The sequence below is a fragment of the Fusarium verticillioides genome, chromosome 5 (assembly GCF_000149555.1).
Source record: "Fusarium verticillioides 7600 chromosome 5, whole genome shotgun sequence".
NCBI lineage: Eukaryota > Fungi > Ascomycota > Sordariomycetes > Hypocreales > Nectriaceae > Fusarium > Fusarium verticillioides.
Window position 1 is genome coordinate 3,373,534 of NC_031679.1, and position 20,173 is coordinate 3,393,706.

Here is a 20,173-nt window from a genome sequence, read left to right on the forward strand (position 1 = left end):
CGGCTGAGGAGCTAAGAAATTAACCATAAGCGCTTATTGGCGCCATCAACCCGAATTGGGTATGCAGCCCAGGTTATACCCAAAATATGCTAGTCAAAAGCCAAGTCTCGACCTCTCAATAGGGCTGTGTATATAGCTTGAGGCTTGAGCCATGGTCAAACATGACTAGACCCTCTCATGTCTTGAGTTTGGTGGGTTAAGCTACTCCTTCAGGCTCAAACAATATCTTGAGCTGAAGTTCTAGAGTAATTTTAGAGACGGGCAGTTCTCAGAGATCAGTTCTTGGTTCTGGTGGTGAGGAGGATGTGCTTCAGATGCAAGGATGATATTTGTGGCCCCCAAATATCTTCACCGAGATAATTAACAAGCATGGAAATCCTTCTGCCTCAAGTGCCTCAACCAATCACCACGGCGCTTGAGGTGGCAATTAACCTGACTTCGTTTCTGCAGCTAGCTCAGAACCGAAGCAAAGGACCCTCGACTCAACATTGATTTCTTGTTTTCGGTTAATTGTTCAGGTCGTTCGTTGTGTTCTGACGACATAGACTCACTTCTCGTTACCTGCCACTACCCGTCTCACTGTATGCAAGAAACGAGGGGAAACTCTTCTTGGGTATCACAGCTAAAGTTCTGACCAGTAAAAGGGCGTAACTATGAGAACACAAATCTTGATTATGAGTTACAATCGTGAGGAATGTTAGCCAGCCTGGGGATGGAACAAGATATCTCGGTCCCGTCCATCGCTGAGTAGTCTTGAGCATAGGCATCTCATCTCCCAGTGCTGATCCTGACATTGTTTCAATCATGCCCTACGCCAAATCAGGGAAAATACCCGAATCTGCGATCTCAGCCCTGCAAGGTAACGGATGCCATTACCCGTTCATAGCCACAAGTTAGTACGATCAACAATGAAAACTCATGGATTCCGCCTCGAGATAAGCATTTCAATGCTATTTTAGACTTACACATTTATAGTTGATCATGCCTGATCATATAGAATACAAATCATCTTCAGCTATGGTTATAGGTTTAGGTATCTCTCGCTCCTTACTACCACTCTCGTCTACACTCCCCGTCAAGCACAACTTTCGACATCATCATGAATACATTTCTGTTACATACTCTTTCAAGCCACAAGTCCGCCGTGTCTCTGTTGCAAAGCAGAGCAGATAACACGTCTCAGTCTTCTAAAGTGGGCTCATTTCTTTATTTATGGCACCTTTTCCTAGTTCTTTTCGCGATCCTCCTTCAATGAAACAATGCGGTTGAGCACGATCTTGTCATCTGTGCTATCCGAGTCCATAGCCTGAAGAATTGTTAGTTATAGGTTGAGATCCAGTATGATAAATACTCACAAAATAGGCAACACGCATGGCCTGGAATCGAACACTTTCGGGGCCGCTAGCCTCGCTCGTCTCGCCAGCAGTGACAGGCCAGGGAGCTCTCTCGCGAACCTCTTTGAAGCCTTCATCAACCAGGGCCTCAGGATAGACAACCTCGCTGTTGGGGTTGACGTCGTTCAAGAAGCCGCCCTCAACGGCTGTGGGGTCATCAGACTTGAACAGAGCGCTATGCACTCGGGCTTCTAGCTTGATGGAGCCCTCAGGCACCCACTGGATGTAAGTCTTGGGCTTGCTCCCCTTGTCGAACACAGCCTTAATATTGGTGACCTTGCCTGATTCGTCCTTCTCGAATGAAGTGGCCTTGATAGGGTGAGGAGCGTTGAGAAGACCAACAGTCTTTCCAGGGGCAAGCCGGAAGTAGCCCTTGATGTCCTCCTCTCGGAAATCGGAGCGGTCGATGTAAACGGTCTTGGTAAGGCGGACCTTGTGTGTACCGAACTTGGGGTCCTTGGGTGAGTAGGGAACCTCGAGCTCCTGGGTCTCTTCCAAATCCTCAATGACGATGGGGACAGGATCCAGAACAAGCATCAGTCTTGGTACTGTGTTCTCGAGGTATCGGCGAACGGTCTGCTCGAGCCGAGCAATCTGGATGATTGTCTTGGCTGTTGTAACACCAAGCTCGTTGATGAAGGCCAAAAGAGCACCAGGAGGAATACCTCTGCGCTTGATGGCAATTAGTGTATAGAGTCGAGGGTCGTCCCAGCCACGGACAATGCCACCCTCAACCAGCTTCTTGAGAGCTCGCTTGCTCATAATGGTTCCACTAACATTAAGTCGGCCTGCTGTTCGTTAGCATTACATCTAGGCTCCACGCAATGGGGAACTCGTACCAAACTCTCTCTGCATAGGTTCATAGACCTCGAGGGACTTGTTCAACCACTCGTAGCTTTCACGGGACAGAATGAACTCGGTCGTGCACAGGCTGTGAGTGATACCCTCGAAGCTATCGCAAAGGCAGTGTGTAAAATCGTAGGTAGGGAAGATCTTCCACTCGGGAGCTCGGTGGTGAGGCTTCTGCTTCTTGGGTATTCTGTAGGCTGCAAGATCCCACATCTGGGGGTTTCCGCTTGTGATGTCCTGCTTCATGCGGAGGAAAGCGGTCTGGGGCTCGTATTTGCCATCGTGCATGTCCTGAAACTTCTGGAGGTTCGTCTCAACATCCTGCTCGGCGTGCTTGCATCGATAACGGGGTCCCTCCTTTCCTTCCTTTCCACCGCGCTGGAGCTTAATCTCGGCCTCGTTACAATGGCAGACATAGGCCTTCTCCTTCTTGATGAGCTCCTTGGCGAGATCGAAGAGCTTCTGGAAGTTGTCACTTGAGTGGGTGATGGCACTAGGCTCAAAGCCTGTGTTGATATCAGGTTAGAACAAGTCGGTTTCAGGATCACGGATACAGGATGCCCACCAAGCCATCTGATAATCTTCAGGATCCATTCGAAGTAAACTTCCTCCTCTTCATCGGGGTTCGTGTCGTCGAATCTTTCCTTGTTAGCTAGGGTAAAAGCACTTGTCAGACAGTATCCTACCGAAGAATCTAACACGTATTAGCAATATGAATCACAACAGCCCGCTCCCAAGCTTACCGTCTTGCCACCATGATAGCGAGCAAAGCCAAAGTCAATGGCGATAGCCTTGGCATGGCCCAGATGAAGATATCCGTTCGGCTCGGGAGGGAATCGAGTAACTACAGGCTTCACAGGTCGCTCCTTGTAGACTTCGGCGAGAAAGCCCTGCTTGAACATAGCATCGGGGTCGAGCTGGGTAGGTTCCTGGACCTTGGGCTTAGGCGCAGCAAGCTTAGGGTTAGCCTCCTGGTTTTTCGCTTTCTCCTCTCGCGAGGCCTGGGCAGCAGCCTTCTTGGCTCGCTTCTGAGTGCGCTTCTTCAACTCGTTGCGCGTGACCTGCTCCCCCGTCACCTCGTCAAGCACGAGCTTGACAGTGCCCTCGGTGACCTCAGCGACAGGGTCGGACATGATGTCAATTGGCGTAAGATCGGTGATCGGCTTCGTTTGGTATTCTCTCTGTGTTTTCTATTCGCTTTCGAAAGTTCTCAGCTATGCTAGATGTTGAAACTCGTGGTGGGGTTATTTTTGTAGATGGAAAGTTATCGAGATGTTGGTGGGGGGGGGATGGAGGGGTCTTTTGGAGGGCTGCAATTGGGCGGCATTGAGTCATAAGGGGAAAGATAAAAAAGATAAGGGACCTCCGATATAACAAAGTGACAAGCATCATCAACTAAGGTATCCAAGTCGAAGAACTTGACTCATACTTTTATTTTCATTTTCAATACTAATAGTTTGGGAATAAAGATCAGAAGATATTGGCCATGCCTAGGAAGCTATCGTTGAGCACTGCTCTCCATCATCATGCTTTTGACAGTCTCTGTGATGATAACAGGATTGGCCGACAAGCACGATCGTTGCAACTAGAGCTTGAGCATGTGTCTCTGTATAAGGACAAAGAGTTCAAGAGTATAATCGCAAGCGACATCGGGCATTGAGATCTGTCATAGATTTTCCATGAGAATAGGGTTAGTTGTCCTGTTCTTCCACGTACAGTTGTTGCGAACATTCTGTTTCTGGAAACCAACGTCTGGCCTTGCTTGATGTAAGATTTGATTAACTTGAGAAGTTCCTCATGTCAGTTGATGGGGTCTTTCATCATGAGAGAGCCATATCGTTGATATTACTCGAGCAAGTCGGCTACCCTGCAGCAACACCGGGTCGTCGATTGGCCATTAAGGCTTATGATCGGAACGTCGCAGCTGGATGCCCAGTAATTCGATAAGTTATTCGAGAAGCCTAAGTTTATTCAAATTGTCGTCACATATAAGCAGTTTATGCTTCTAAGTATGTTGGGGATCGGACTCGTAACACAGAGTACGATTTATGAAAGGCACACATGAGTCAAACCAAGCAAGACCAGGAAGAAGCTATTGACTTCGATGCTGGAATAAAAGCATGACTTCTTACCCATGGCACACAGTATATACAGATTTGGTCCATTTAATGTTTGGATGGCTGTCTGGATGATATATGGGTAAAATCTTCAGGTGCAATATCGACGACTTGGAGACTGGATCTACCATATGTTCTAGTCTATGCCTCGTACCGGCGAAATGCAATATCATGGTCGGAAAGTGGGTGTTGATCCGGGGAGGATCGTGATGATAAGCATGCATATTCCACTGCTTCATTCTAGTAGGGATTGAGATTTCGAATATGTCCAACGTCCAGCGGTCGAACGAACTTGCTCTTGGGTATTTACAACTCGACTCACAGAATTGTAGACATATTGAAGAGCTACGAGAATGTTCACGTGAGAAACGAGTTGTCCCACCAAATTGAAGTGATATTCGTCATCGAGTAGTAGTCTCGCACACTTTGACTCAACTGCGAGAGGCTCAAAGTGTCACAGCGTTAAATCACTATCACACCTACTCCGTATTGCGGGGAAAGTTGCAACGGTTCGATGGCGCAAGGCGGAGTTTGAGTTTCTGCTCAATATTCTCCGCGAGACAAGGAGCTGATGGTGGTTGTCATCATACCAAGAGACGATGGTGTAAATCTGACGAGAGTGGGGGTTCAACTATACATAGGAATCATGAGCAGAAAACTGAGCGGGTGCTTTTACGTATTTAATTACAAGGGGCGTGGTAGCAACCAAGGATTTCCGACATCCGAAGTCCCCGTTCACAGACGTGGGATGCTCTCACTCAGCTCAGCGAACCAAGGCCCATCGCCATTGTCAAGGCCAATGTCGTGATATGGCTGACAGCGGTTACAAGGGTTACTTAACCCACATAGCGCAAGCTTGACCGCAAACTAGGCTCTAACAGGACGCCTAAATCAATCTCCCCGAAGATTTACTGTGGCGTCAATCCACCTGCTGTCGCTGTAGAGCAGCCCAGCCTCTGATAGCAAAGGGCCCTCGCACGCCATCGGCTGCTCGCCAGCTCGCCATGAGCAGGGCAGGGGAACTACCTGCAGATGGGAAATCTACAGCGACGACCATGGAAGACCTTAACTTGGTTCTTGGACACAAGACCTCACGGAGTCTTGCTGACAGTGAGAGTCTTGCCAGCGCCAACCGAAGCAGCAGCAGCAGCAGCATGGGCTGTCGAGTCTGTCGCGCGAGAAAGGTAAGTGCCGTTATTTTTCCTCAGTGTCTGTCTGATAAGAGATTAATCCAACTCACATGCGATAAACCGCAGGTCAAATGCGACGGTCGGCCCAACGGCTGTCGCAATTGTGAACGTCTCCAACTCGAGTGTGTTGACGATGATGGTTCAAAGTCTGGCAGTCGGCGTGGATCAGTTCCTGTGTCCCTGAGGAAGATCAGGACTTATCGCTCATGTACCAGCTGTCGTGTATCAAAGACTAAATGCGACGGCGACCGCCCGAGATGTTCACGATGTAGCGCCCGTAATCTCGAATGCCAGTATGACGGAGGCTCGGCTCCTCGCTGGGCACGCAACCTCAGTAAGGCACCAACTTCGGGCTCGACTGAGGAAGATTTAGAGTCCTCTTTGGATGCTTCCTCAATTGCTGGAGAGAGCCTGAGGTCACACAGTCTCATCCAGTCACGGGAGAACGATGTCGCAACGTCTCATCGGTCAAGCACCAGAGATACCAGCAGCATCAATCCACCCATAGACTTTTCCGATGATACCGAGTTGTCTATTCATTCATGGTGAGTTGATGCTTCATTCCCAAAGATCCGGGTCAATTCATCTGACCTATCTCCCCTAGGCTCATATCACCAGATCTCCCATCTGGTAACAATATTCGTACTGTAGTCGACCACTATTTTGCCAACATTCACCCTCTCCGATGCTTTGCTTTTGTACATAGACCATCATTTGCTCGCCTGTTAGACAAGGGCTTTGAGTCCGATGACGAAAAGGCACTACTGCACATTATTTGCGCACAAGGAGCCAAGTATGTCCCTCAATCTGAACTATGTGAACATCGCACTAATTGTCCAGGTTCTATGCTCTGTCTATCAATTTGGAGGATCAAGATGCCAAAGCTAGCTTGATCCGAGCTGCGGGTAACAGCTGGGCACAAAAGGCTGAAATGCTGGTACTCACCAACTTTGGCAAGATTTCAGTCCAAAGACTCATGGTAATTCTCCCGCAATGTTCTGGCTCGCAGATGACTGACATAGCTGTTCAGACATGCATATTACTTTACGACTTCCACTTTAGACTAGGCGAATACACCCAGGCTCTGATGCTGAGTGGCCTCGCAGTCCGAATGGCTCATGCACTACAGCTCAACGTCGAATTCTCACCCGACATTCTCTGCGCAGAGGCCAACGAGTCATCCCCTCCAGCCGTTGAGAAGGAGAGTCGTCGTAGACTCATGTGGGCCTGCTACATCCTAGATGCCTGGACGGGTAGTGGTGTTGATCAATTAACACTACTGCGTGAAGCCGATATTAAAATCCAGTTGCCATGTAACGAACGTAACTTCAGACTTCGGATCCCTTGTGTAACAGAGACGCTCGGTGTTGGCCACGTTCTACAATTCCTCCCTCCTGCGATTGTCCCACGAAGGCCGGCTGCCAACATGGGTATCATGGCTTACTACATCCGAATTGTCACCTTATGGAAACGGGTAGTCAGGTTCGTTTGAAACCCGAAAGCCCTCTGAACGGACACCGGCATCTAACTGAATGCAGATATGTAAAGCATCTGAATACGAGCCCGCCTCCGTGGCTTCCCGAATCTGACTTTGCAGCTCTTGATGCCGATTTGCGATCTTGGGGACGACATCTTCCCGAGTTCATCTCATACTCCACTGACACTATTTACGCACGCCTCGAATCCGATCAGCTCGGGTCACTTGTCTTACTCCATTGCACATATCACCACAATCTCCTAGATCTTTACAGAATATCTATGCCTGATCTGTTCAAGTTGATCAAGCCTTTCTACTTCCCACCTAACCAGCAAGAGTTCCTGCAATCTTTGCAAGCTGATTGCTTTTACCACGCGAAGCAGATCTCTACTATCTTGGCTGAGGCGGTACAACATGGTGCACGATATCTTGCCGATAGTCTCCTTCCCTGCTTTGCTTATGATAGTAGCCGCGTGATGCTGTACTACATTGCAAGACTGCTTGACTTGAGTAGACCTGATGCAGAAACGATTGTTGTGGACGCAATCAATGCCGTGGAAAGTAACAGCAAGATCCTACGGACAATGGCAGCTCTGTTCCCACTCGCCGATTCTCTAGTATGTGAAATGACCGGCGTAACGTTTGCCATGAGTTTTGCTGCTAACTACGGTAATAGGCAACGACGACTGAAAGATGGCTAGCCAAGATTCGCAAGACTTTTGCCCAGGATGAGCATATGAGCGACCGTCCTCTGCATGGCGATGAGGAAAGGTGCGCAATACAAACCCCTCAATGCAGTTCGTTATTAAGAAATGTTTTCTAGGTCTCCGATTTTGACTGGGAGCCCCGTCACAAGCAGTCCTGACGAGGCCATGGGAGCTCTTGGCCTGGCACGTCTTGCGCAAGGTCAAAGCAGTGATATGAAGCCGATAGACCGTGATGCTTGGAACAAGGTGGAGAGCGGCAGTCCAACTGCGAGCAAAAGAGGAGCTGGCTCTGTGTCTGGGGCGAGCAGTCAACCCGAAGTAACGCCCGCACGATCCAAACTACAGCACGAGCAGCCAGTATCTCAACGGACACCCCCAGGGGCTACGACTTCACACATGGACCACCAAGCAGTAGATCTCAGCGATTTGCAAAACTACCTCTCGTGGGATATGTATGGAATTATGGAGATGAACGACAATGGCTTGAAGGCTGGCATAGAAGACAATGGCATGCCATCCTGGAGTACGATGTGATCACAGAGCATCTAAGCCAAAGACGCTATGATAGCACCAGAGAACCAGATTCCAAAGGTCATTTCAATGATCCGGATGTCTTTCTCATCGATTTACAATGGAAGAGAGATGGCGACACGAGCGACTCCGGGCCATCGGTTTCGGAGCATCGCCCAATGATTGCAATGACACAAAGTGCAATGAGGATCACGCAATGCAGCGACAACGAAACGAGCCCGACGATATGGCAACGGAACATCACGTATTGTCTTTGGTCTCAACATCCACTCCAGGAATTTCAAATGCGCAGAGCGTCTTGAAAAGAGCCGATGACTCTAAAGAGCACTTTTCCGGGCACCAATGGCCACCACTGTATGCTCTTCGCTGCTTTAATACCTATGGGATCTCCAGCAGCTGATTGGAACTTTTTGGACATGTCTGTTTCATTTTTCTACAAGGTATTGGGGGATTTGGGATTTTCTTGTTGGTGTTTGTGCTGCCTGTTCATTGTCACAATGGGAAACTTGACATCGGAGCATTGGAGCATTGGGCACAGGATGGGTGCTTTAATAGATTTTCGATACCCGGTAGATATCAAGGTTGTTGTTCTCAGGTCTTGCTAAAGATCGACAAAGAAATGTGGACAGGATCCAGTGAAGGCATCGCGTCTTTTCCTGGGCGAGCTGAACTTCCCGTTTACGGTACAAATCCGGAGCGGGCGACAGTAAAATGCAAGGATTAAATCGATCGACCACGATCTGGACGCACTCCGCTCAAGATGTGGACTCGTGAGAATGACGCAGAAGCACTTTAGCAACCGACAGACTAGCCCGTTTCACCAGATGGCGCGAAGAGCTAACTTAGCAAACAGCTGCTGCATCGTGGGTAATGGTAAGAGTTTTTATGAAGGGAGGAATAGGCGACTGAATGATACGGACGGTTTGATTACAAGAGACGGCCTCGAGCGTTGGCTTAGAGCACGCACCAGGTGATACGTCAAGAGCTGTGAGGGGGAGTGAATGGGAAGAAGCAATGGCGGATGTCATGGGGAGCTTGGGCCTTACCAGTACGATAAATGATAGGTAAACAACCTAACTAATCAATTAACCCTCGGGGATCGATTGGGGCAAGGTTCATGGGGCCTCGGCGATGTGTGAGATGTGCTGCAGAGGGCAGACGATGGGTAGCTATGGCAATGCCAGGGAACCCGCTGTTATGCTTTTTTGTTTACATGCGGAGTGAGTGGTAGTGAATGGTGAGAAGTACTAAGGTAACGTTGGAAAGGATTCGAGGTACATAAGCTTGTTACAAACATCGACTATAATAGCTGCAGCTGCAGCTGCAGGTGCTCTTCGCCAATCGTAGGCTGAGTTTTGAAACGATTGTTTACGAAAACCATGATTTTTACAAGACCAATCCATGGAAGAGACCTGATTAATGGATGGTAACAACAGGCAACCCGGGTAGCTGCTGTATGTGAACAATGAGTTTTTTTTTGTTTTTCTTACCCCGTTGCTACCATGGCAAGAAAACTCTGCTTGCGGCTCAGCGCTTTCTTACTTTTCTTGTGACACGAACATCCATGGCCGTCTCGTCTTGTTTTCTTCTGCTGCTTGCGGAGTCTTGATTCGCTTATCCTGTGAACTAGATATCGCTTCTGCACATGCATGTCAACTCAACTGAACTACTGTATGCAAGGAGTTGGAGTAAGACGCCGAACACACTTGCGTAAGGATGATATACGGACCACTGCGGGTTCATGCTTGTCTTGCTAAGGCCTTATGTTTGTGCGATATTGGACCCATGGGGTAAAAACAAGGAACCAACTTTACCTGTGCCCGGGACGGAAGCTTTATTACTCCTCAAGGCTTACCTAGTGATAAAGTGGCCGCTAGACCGCTGGTTCAGATGTTTAAGCGAGAATAGGTACATATGTTTGCACGCAACACTTTGATCATTCGATCCCATCTCAAGGCGGAACAGTGGAACACCGTCCTCAATTAAATCCCATCTTTTTTCCTGGTTCTGGCATCGTGGACGGGCCAAAAGCTGGCCGCCCGCCCGTCCCTGGAAATCAGAGGGCCAAGGATGCTAGATGGGATTCCCACTCCAGGCCAATCACGGCCACTGGCCACTGGAGCTCAGTAGCAACAGGTGCTAAGGTGATCAGCCCCCGCCGCGCTTCTACCAAGCTTTCAGTGGCCTCACAGCCCTGGAACATCCCTGTCAAAAGCGAGCTTCAGCGGGGTAAGCTTGCTTGAAACACTGGGGCGCCCCGAAATAGCCCGCCAATTACACATTCCCTGAACCGGAAGGGAGGTTGCTGTAGCAACTCGCCGCTTCCTATCGTTTACCATATTGCGACAGATGCCGCCGTGAATACTCTCATGTTATGTCGCTAGATCCGTCTATCTTCCGACTTGACCTTGGACTCTCTCTTGTCTCAGCCGCTTTCAAAGTCTCTCTTTTTTTTCTCCAACTCGTCAATTGATCATCACGAATCCGCTTTTGCGGTGCATGGCATTTGCACTTAATTTTCGCAAACCTACCTACCTATCATCAACTTCGCTTTGCGCATAGGATGCTATTCCCGCCTCGACAAACTTCACTACTCGATGACCATATGTGAGAGAAAGTAAACACACCGACTGGACACACACGGTTGCACTGCAAACAACCCAATAGAACCGAGACTACGATTCACGCTGCACGCTGCACGCTGCACGCTGCACGCATTTTAAATACTCTCTACATACGTTTATTCGCAACCGCCTTTGTTCACCCCATTGCTTGTATATAGCATCGTCACCGATCACGTCATCCCCTGAACGGCCAAAGTCGCGATACCAAGCAAGATGGTGGACACAAGTTACCTTGCGCAGCAGGTTAACAACAGTATTGCCCAGCTGCACGGTCTCTTCGATGAGATCGGCGTCCCTGATCATGAGCGCGAAGCTCGGGAATCTGAGGTAAGTTTCCTTGGTCGCAAAGCATATTGCAGCTCGCTAACTTAAGCAGTTGTTCTCAGCATTGTCTGAAGCACTCAATAGCCAAGTGCGACTAGTCAATTCAGAAAAGAAGGAGATGGTCGACGAGGCAAAGAAGATCATTACCATGATTCACCAAATGGAGGCATCGTTGGACGATTCAAAACGTCGCCGTGACTACGAAGACGATGACGACTTGACCATCACATATCCCCTAACACAATGCCTCCAACAACTGAAGGAGAAGCATATACAAATCAGTCGCCTCCACAAGGAGCGCTTCGAGCAAGTCAAGAGTGCGTTCGCAGCTACAACTTTTCTCTATCACTCACTAACATCACCTAGAACTCGTCGTGGCCCTTGAATCCTATTCCTCTCATCTTGAGCCCACATTCGTCCAAATCCCCTTACCACCTACAGGGCCTAACCAGTCCATCCCTCCCAACTTTGACCTTTCTTCCACCTACGTTGACAAACTTGACAATGAGTTCACACGAGTATATGAAGAGTATTCTCGTCGTATCGCTACTGTCCAAGCCCTTGCCGACCAGACCATTGGCCTATGGGCTGAGCTGGGCATTCCCCAAGCGCAGCAAGATGGCGCCATCGTCAAGTACTATCGCGATGCGCCTGAGCAACTTGGTCTACATGAGGAAGACATCAACCGACTCCGCTCCAAGCGCGACAGACTCTCAGATGAGAAGAAGAACCGCGAAAAGAAGCTCAAGGAGCTCAGGTCTTCCGTCGAGGCTCTATGGATCAAGCTTGGTGTTGACGAGAGCGAGACCAAGCCATTCCTTAACGCGAACCGCGGCTGCGGTGTGCGACAGATCAATGAGTTTGAGGACGAGCTGGCACGACTGAACGAGCTCAAGCGTCAAAACCTCCACCTTTTCGTCGAAGATTCCCGCATCAAGCTTCAAGAACTCTGGGATGCGCTATACTTTTGCGAGGATGAGATGCTTGAGTTCACCCCTGCCTTTTCCGATGTCTACAGCGACGCTCTTCTGGAGGCCCATGAGCGTGAAATTGCCCGCCTGGAAGCTCTCAAAGAACAGCGGGCACCCACATTGGCACTCATAGATAGACACAAGAGTTTGATCCAGGAGCGTGATGATCTCGCTGCCTCCAGTCAGGACGCATCGCGACTCATGGCACGCGGCCAGAAGGGTGAGAAGCGAGATCCTGGCAAGCTGCTCCGCGAGGAAAAGATGCGAAAGCGTATCGCCAAAGAACTCCCCAAGATCACAGCCGATCTACGCAAGATTCTTGCCAAATGGGAAGACGAATATGGGCGACCTTTCCTCGTGTATGGCGAGAGTTACTTGGACGAGATTGAGGCCTCAGATGGGCCAAAGAAGGGTGCACTACCGCCTCGTTCTAAGACACCCGCTGGTCCACCTCCCTCAACTATCAAACCACCCAAGTCTGTACCAAACCGAGCTGCAACCAAGTCTGCTCCTCCTCGGTCCATGACCAAAACCCCTACAGCTGGCATGCCTCCTAAGCGATCTGGACACCAAGCTACAGGCTCCATTTCTAGTATACCTGGTAGCCCTGCAAGGAGTCCATCGCGAATCCCTGCTCGGGTACCGCTATCAAACATGAAGCACGGAAACAACTCTCCCGAACGGCCTCGTGCTGAGTCGCGAGCTGATACTTTCCGACCTGGTCCTCCTTTGATGCGGGCACCTCCTCCCAAGATGCGTGACCTGATGGCTCGGGGTGATCTCGAAGCCCCTATGAATCCCTACAAGTCCATGGGCCTCAATTCCAGCATTGTTCGCCATGTTGAGCCTGAGGACGTGTATGATGATCGCCCTAGAACAGCGAGATCCAACTCCAACAATTCTCAGTATAGCAGTCATCCCAGCAACAATTCACAGTTCAGCAGTCACCCAAGCAACAACTCTCAATACTATAGCGAAGAGAGCTTCCATGACCCATATTCCACCATCCGCTCACAAGGCTACCGTCCGATGGCTCCGCCAAGACAGATCTCTGGCAACTCAATGGCATCGACTAACATCTCCGGATCTGAAAACTGGGAGACATATGACGATAACAGCGAGCCTGAGCTTGACGTTTCAGATGCCTACTACGCCAAGCTAAGGGCGACTCGAAATAAGCGGTTCTCACCTGAGCCAGGTCGACCCACGAGCAGTCAATCCAAGCGCATACGCGGCATACCTCCGACGGCCTCATATAATGGGCCAGTGATGATTGACCAAGATGGTAACCGCATCATTTCAGGCAGTGAATGGACAGATGAGGATGCTTACTGAGCCCTCCCTTGATCAAATTTCACTCAACGTTTTACCCATGAATGATGTCAAACGGCCGTACCATTCTGAACGATGATGGATTCACGCAAGCTTTTTCATGATGATGCAGGCATCTCGCGACGATCTTGAGTGAGCAAGCGAATAACAGAACGCCACCAGAACCACGGCCTGTCTAGTCGCAACGTTGATATCAGCACGACTGAATGCCTCTACGATAACGCCAGACAGGCGTCTTGTCACAAGTTCCACCTCCCTTGGACATCTTTTGCCAACGAGCTCTTCCTTTTTTCCCCCAATTTTCACGCTTTTTCTCAATAGTCATCCTGACTGTCTAAGTTACATCTCGCCGGGCCCGACGCCAGGATTTTTTGTATTCTTTCTTCGTCCTCTTTTTTATTTATTTCTTCTAGCTTGAGCGGGATATTGTACACAGGCTCCCCGCCTATAGAGCGAGGGCCTTCCAAGGGAGTATCTTTTAGGAACTTCTAGATAGTAAACCTAGGGAAAAGAGGCCTATAGAGCTTACTTAAGTATTAAAGAGGCTTAAGTTTTGTACAAAGTCTTTATACCTTAATCTATAAATATCCTCTTTATTAATATCTCGACGTCACGAGAATATGTTATGCAAAGAGATCCACTATCAGGGCTGATTGTAACCACAGTCTTGATACTGGTTGCGAAACAATGGGAGACGATGATATCATAGATACTCTATAATAATTTGTTTCAATTTTTTCATCATGAGAAGAGTGGATTTGGCGTTGGATATTTTTTTTTTTCTTTGGTGATGTTGATTGAGATGCCCCATTTCTATGCCAACTACGTCATGGCCTGACCCAAACTTTCTTATTTGGGTGCATAACTTATCGCTAGCATGCGACCTCATGCCTAAACCAAACCAAACCGACCATCTTCAAGCTTAACCCAACTCAATCGATTCATGCAAATATTATAACTCGCTTGCATCAATCAATTTAGCGGACCCTCCTACATCAGACATCACATTTATATCTCACTATGTCCTCTAAATGGACCTTCAAGGCCCAACCTGGCATCTTTGTTGAACTCGCGGACATTGCCCATCAATATCCTGGAGAAAAAGTCACGACGCAACCAAACCTGGGCCTCATCCCAGATCAAAAATACCCCTCTGGCGATCCAGATGCACCAGATCAAAGGGACTGGGCTCGACTTGCGACATATGTGAGATGGCTCAATGGGAATAGCTCCGACAATGTCTCATACAAAGTCTTGTACCTCACACGGCATGGCCTTGGGGTACACAATAAGATGCACGCCCAAGTAGGCTCCGAAGCGTGGAATGTATGCATTGTCGTCTGAGCCATATAAATATTGCTTCATTTACTGACATGAGCAGACAAGAGTCTCATTCCAAAATGGGGATGGTAAAGAAACCTGGTTTGACGCCTTTCTCACTGAAGTCGGTGAAAAGCAAGCTCAAGATCTCAACTCCTTCTGGACCGATCTCACCCAAAAGCAAGGTACACCACAGCCCAAAATCTTCTACACAAGTCCTCTAGCGCGATGCCTTCAGACAACAGACATCGTCTTCTCACCACTCATGGCCTCACAATCACCACCTCAACAACCCATCGTCAAAGAACTCCTCAGAGAGCGCATCACCCGCCACACCTGCGACTACAGGAGGAACCGCACATGGATCGCCGAAAACTATCCCAGCTACAAGATCGAAGATGGGTTCGAGGAGGAGGACCAGTTCACCAATAGAGTTGAGCCTGAGACTGATGAGGAGCATGTTGTGAGGAAACAGAGGGCTCTGGAGGATATCTTCAATGAGACGACGAAAGACGACGACTTTATATCCTTGACAGTCCATTCATATGCGATTCGGGCGATTCAGGCCGCCGTGGGAAGTGGTGTTTGTAGGACACGCGAGGGGACAAGTATCGCGATACTTGTCAGGGGCGAAAAAGACGGAGATGCAGAGGGTCCAGAGCTGGACATGAATGACTATGTGTCGGCAGATCCTGCGGGCGTGAGCTCGTTGAGAAGATTCTCCATGTGATAGACGTCAAGAACACATGACTTAGGTAGGTACATGGTAAACTGTCAGATCAAATCTAAGACATAACGTAACGATGATGAGTAAAGTACTTAGTTATCTTCTTATTACCTACCTAGACCGGCGATAGGTACTTTTCTACATTACATTGTCCTGTCAGACACGGTGAGAGATTTGAAAGCGCCCCTCGGACTTAGAAAACGTCGGACTTGTCTTTTTGCCATTTAGGATCAAGGTCCTGTGTTTTCCTTCCTCTCCTAGAGCGCCTGCCTGCTATCTACCTAATTTGGTACTGAGATCTCAAGTCTTTGACCGAAGGAAAGAGAAACCGGGCAGTTAGTGTAGGCCTAAGGTACCTACCTAGGTACTAATGCAAAGGACGCGGCTTGAGTTTCTTTTCTTCATTTACTTCCATCTTACATCTTATATTTTCCATCTTCAGGCTTACACAGAATCCAGTCAAAATGCCGTTAAATAATTATGGAGTTTGGAAGGGCAAGCTCAAAGGCACGAGTATGGATCCGGAACACGACTTCTCACATCACTTATACGTCCACTTGGATCTTGATGTCGATAACAATAACCAGCCCCAAGAATACCGCGCTTGCATCAATGACCGCACATTCGCTTAGGAAAGTGTTCGGCTTGTATATTGGCTTCAACAAAACATGGCTATTGTTGCGGGCGAAGTTATTCGAAGTTTGCCTTATGGTTGGACCGACATGACCCCTTCCGTTATACTGCCCACGACACCCCCGGTAACACCGCCCATGGCATCGCCTCGTCGCCCAGCCAGGCTTGATTACCTTCGAGGATGCCTCAAAAATATCTCGAGTGGAGTGGAAAGTTGTCCATCGGACAATATCTCCGATTATCTACAGCCCTTCTTCGAAAACGCGATCAAGAAACATGCTACGGCCTACATATTCGGGGAACTCCGTCGAGACGTCAAAAAGATAAACCAGATTCACATGAATCAAGGTAACGTCGGACTGTTTGAAAATGAAAATGCTGCCGGTCAAGACGGGGGAGTTCTCCTCCAATTCCCAGATGGTCATTGGGAGGCCTTATTCATCGCTTTCCATGAACAGGGCTCTCAAACCAACGCAGACGGCCAGTCCATCGGTCCAAACCTCGGCAGTATAGTCGAATGTTGCGAAGAAAACCTAGTTACAGGAACAGATGGAATAGCCGCTAACACCCAATGCCCGCCTGTCGGTATCATCTCCCTGTTCTATCCAGATTATAGGTACGCGGCTATTTATCCCGGCGGCGTACCAGTGTGTTATCTCACCATTTCGAACATAACAAAGGGAGAAGTGGTGGATCTCGCAGGGTGGGAATTATCCTCTAGCGAGTCGGAAGAAGTCTACACCATCGAAGATGTACAGCTTTTGCCAGGTGGGGGCCGATCCAGCTTTGGAGTTTTACCCAGATGGTTTCCAGGTCATTCGGGCACCATATATCTGCGAAATCGGGAGAACGAGGTAGTTGACCTGGTGCATTATTACCGAGAGTGGAAGCTAAAGTCTGGGAGACTTCTCTACTTTGGGCGGACTCGTGACGGGACTCGTTGATAAGCGACGTCAGGGCACAAAGAAAAGATGACAGATGCATTGCCTTTATGAAAGAATTGCCTCCGTGAACTTTGAATTCCGGGAACCTGTAGCAACTTTGGGAATACAGAATAACAATAAGCGAGTTTTCATAGTGAGGAGCGATAATATAATGTCATTTGCTCCCATAGATTTCTTTGAGTCATCCGACCTTTGGAATGTGGCAATAGAAATAAGTAGAAAGTCATTCAAGAGAGCACCCGCTCTAGGTAGGTAGTTTAAGCAATAAATGTACCTAGGCGTAAAGTAAAGGTGATGATGATCTTGACTGTCCTGAATCTTTCTCCCAGCAAGCTTATGAGGTTTAACCGGTTCATTATTTGCGGAGATTCGGTGGTCAAGAAAGCTCCAAATCAAAGAATTAAAAATTAAAAGGGCCACGCGAATGGCATTAGCTACTATGATGAAGTCCTGTCTCCCTTGCACTGTCTCATGAACCCAAAACGCCCGTCTTCGACTCACTATCCATGCGTAACAACATGTTATTGCCAAGTGGCCATTATTAGATGAAGTACGTGCTGTCGGGCCGCATTTACCACCACTTGAACGTGCTGGTCCATGTCTTCCAGGGACCACGCCTGGAGGGAATCTTGTTCTCAGGGACAGAGATCTCGTAACCATCGTCGACATCCTTGGAGACGCTCTTGGAGGTCCACGAGTTATCGTCGGTCTGGAGCCACTTGTTGAATCGGCCCTTGTCCTTGTGGCGGTAGGACTCGACGGGTTGAGGAAGAACCTTTGTGCACTCGGTGAGGCTGTTGATATTGTTGACACCCAAGAGACTGAGACGGACATAGGCGCGTGCATAGTCCTGGGGAAACGTCAGTACATATGTTTCACGATATGCTTTTGAATGGGACTTACCACATTCCAGGCAGCTTGGCCAGTGCTGCCGCTGGCAAAGGCCTCAAAGGCAGGCTGGGTAAGAGGATGGTTGGCGAGGGCCACATCACTGGGGAACTTGTAGACACGCTTGGGTGCGTCCTGATCAATGGTTTGCTGGTAGAAGAGGATATCCCAGACACCAGGAGTACTGTCCTGAGGGTCGCCATCACGATCAATGTTGGTGTGATGCTGCTGAGAGGTTGTGTGCGCACCGATCAGGGCAACAAGGTCATCGGGGCCAATTGTCTTGTCCTTGAAGAGGTTGATCAGAGTGAGAGCATCAGATTTAACGCTAGGCAGGAGACCGCCGGGGTTGGCCTTGGTGCTATCCTTGCGTCCAACGAAAGAGCGGACACGGGGACCGAGAGGGCAGGTAACGGCAGCAATATTGGAGCCCATTTGGATCAGATCAGCCATGGTGACCTGGGTGAAGCCATACTGTGTGTGGTACTTGTCGTAGATGGTCTGGTAGTACTCGCCAATCTGCTGAAGACCCATGTTCTCGCCACGAGTGAGCTCGTTCGAGAGAATGATGGAGCCATCAGCACCGCCGCCTTGGGAAGCGGTCTTGAGAGACCAGGTGCCGGCATCGTGAAAGCCGATGCGGACAGCATATCGAGCCCATCTTGTGCAGCGGCCAGCCTCGCCCCTGAACTTGTCCTCCAGCTCGTTGGAAATGTACTGCCAGACACAGCAGGTATCACGCTTGCAACGTTGAGAGTTCATGGAAGGGCAGCCGAAGTAGCGCTCGCGGCTGGTGGGGTTGCCGTTGCCTTGAAGGATCTTCTTGATGTCACTGCCGACTGAAGTGAGGGACTTGTCGCTGAGGGTGGCAAGGTCGCCGATGAGGGAGTGGGCATCAAAGCTGTCTCCGGACCAGCCACTGCCGCTGTTGCTGCCGCTGCCACTACCTCCGTTGCTCTGGCCGGGCCATGAGCTAGATCCTCCTCCGTTTCCACTGCTCTGTCCTGGCCAAGAGCTTGAACCGCCACTGTTGGTCTGTCCAGGCCAAGAACTGGAACCGCCTCCATTGCCGTTACTCTGACCAGGCCACGAGCTCGAACCGCCGCCGTTGCCTTGTCCTGGCCACTTGTTTCCACCCCATCCGCTGCCCCAGCTACGAGCAGCAATTCGTTCGATCTCCTTGATGGTCTCTCCCATGCCAGGGTGAGCAGCAGCCTCTGGGATAGGCGCAGCAGCCAGAGCAGCTGCAATGAGGACAGTAAACTTCATAATTGCGATGAAAGGTGGTTCGATGGTAGTGAGAAATATTAATGAGTGAATCAAGTTTGTATAAAAAGAGTGAATAGTGCTTCTAGCGAGTGTATAAGAAGCAGATTAAGAATGAGTGTGTAATGAAAAGAATGACGGGAGAAAAGAACGTAGAGTGATAGTAGTCCACCTCTTACAGAACTCAGCAGACAGGAGAGTATCACGTATATATATGCCAGAGGCCTCTGCAGTCTCCAATACTTCTATCAAGTCGCTTTGACCAGACGCCGAGAACTCTCGGCACGATAATTCCAGGCCCCTGGTCTCCCCATAGAGCTTTCTTTCTAGCTCTGAGACTATGAAGGGCTCGATCAAGAAACAAAAACTAACAAGAGACGCTTAAATAAACCCTGCAGTTCATCAACGGGACGGCATGTGTCTAGAACTCTTCAATATGGGGTCCCCTGTAGATATGACCGTCAGTGCGTAGTAATTGCTCACACATCACTCGACGTTGCAACCTCTCCCCGGTGAGAAGCTGACCTGTTTCTTTTCTCTGCTTCTAATTAGAGAAAAGATCTTTACCGCTTCAGTAGTCAGTGTCGATGCCACGGTTCGTATGTGGATCCTCATTTGCGTGGAAAGCGTTGAGGCGTTGACGCATGACGCCTCGTTCCATTAAACAACAGTCTAAAAGTTTCATGTCGGCTGAACCACTTGTTTCTTTGCGAGACTATCGGAAACCGAATGGGCCAAATCTCTTGGTGGCGGGTTTAGAACGGATGAGCCCGAGATTGTATGCCACCAGATGGGCTTGGTAGTGTAATGCCACGCTCATCTGTCAGATGCAGAGAATATTGGCCATTGTAACGAGACCTTTACATCGGGTCTCAAGGT

At 49.2% G+C, this 20,173-nt stretch overlaps 6 protein-coding genes across 8 annotated transcripts; 4 read left to right on the forward strand and 2 right to left on the reverse strand.

The window, feature by feature from the left end:
• Positions 1-474: 474 nt before the first annotated feature.
• On the reverse strand, positions 475-3,538 carry FVEG_09145 (glutaminyl-tRNA synthetase). Its single transcript, XM_018898073.1, has 7 exons — positions 2,987-3,538; positions 2,930-2,937; positions 2,809-2,882; positions 2,234-2,749; positions 1,356-2,182; positions 552-1,306; positions 475-495 (listed from the first exon to the last, which is right to left on the reverse strand). The coding sequence occupies exons 1-6, from the start codon at positions 3,374-3,376 to the stop codon at positions 1,226-1,228; spliced, it is 1,896 nt and encodes a 631-aa protein (XP_018755872.1). The 5' UTR covers positions 3,377-3,538; the 3' UTR covers positions 475-495; positions 552-1,225.
• Positions 3,539-5,188: 1,650 nt separating this feature from the next.
• On the forward strand, positions 5,189-9,619 carry FVEG_09146 (hypothetical protein; the record flags this gene model as incomplete). 3 transcript variants are annotated; one of them, XM_018898075.1, is made up of 8 exons in its annotated part: positions 5,189-5,544; positions 5,617-6,095; positions 6,155-6,343; positions 6,391-6,529; positions 6,581-7,032; positions 7,089-7,644; positions 7,704-7,798; positions 7,851-9,619. In XM_018898075.1, 8 exons carry the CDS (start codon positions 5,365-5,367, stop codon positions 8,266-8,268), a joined length of 2,508 nt encoding a protein of 835 aa, XP_018755874.1. In that variant the 3' UTR covers positions 8,269-9,619. The 3 variants fall into 3 exon arrangements, with proteins under 3 accessions (XP_018755874.1, XP_018755875.1, XP_018755873.1); XM_018898076.1 differs by having other exon boundaries at positions 5,276-5,544; positions 7,089-7,798; positions 7,851-8,861; XM_018898074.1 differs by having other exon boundaries at positions 5,365-6,095; positions 7,851-8,898.
• Positions 9,620-10,644: 1,025 nt separating this feature from the next.
• Positions 10,645-14,165, forward strand: FVEG_09147 (hypothetical protein). Its single transcript, XM_018898077.1, has 3 exons — positions 10,645-11,216; positions 11,266-11,530; positions 11,580-14,165. The coding sequence occupies exons 1-3, from the start codon at positions 11,103-11,105 to the stop codon at positions 13,517-13,519; spliced, it is 2,319 nt and encodes a 772-aa protein (XP_018755876.1). The 5' UTR covers positions 10,645-11,102; the 3' UTR covers positions 13,520-14,165.
• Positions 14,166-14,536: 371 nt separating this feature from the next.
• FVEG_09148 (hypothetical protein) lies at positions 14,537-15,566 on the forward strand (the record flags this gene model as incomplete). The annotated part of the gene is made up of 2 exons (XM_018898078.1): positions 14,537-14,842; positions 14,898-15,566. The coding sequence occupies 2 exons, from the start codon at positions 14,537-14,539 to the stop codon at positions 15,564-15,566; spliced, it is 975 nt and encodes a 324-aa protein (XP_018755877.1).
• Positions 15,567-16,231: 665 nt separating this feature from the next.
• On the forward strand, positions 16,232-17,140 carry FVEG_16527 (hypothetical protein; the record flags this gene model as incomplete). The annotated part of the gene is made up of 1 exon (XM_018905748.1): positions 16,232-17,140. One exon carries the CDS (start codon positions 16,232-16,234, stop codon positions 17,138-17,140), a length of 909 nt encoding a protein of 302 aa, XP_018755878.1.
• Positions 17,141-17,711: 571 nt separating this feature from the next.
• FVEG_09149 (hypothetical protein) lies at positions 17,712-19,297 on the reverse strand (the record flags this gene model as incomplete). The annotated part of the gene is made up of 2 exons (XM_018898079.1): positions 17,712-17,990; positions 18,044-19,297. The coding sequence occupies 2 exons, from the start codon at positions 19,295-19,297 to the stop codon at positions 17,712-17,714; spliced, it is 1,533 nt and encodes a 510-aa protein (XP_018755879.1).
• Positions 19,298-20,173: the final 876 nt, after the last annotated feature.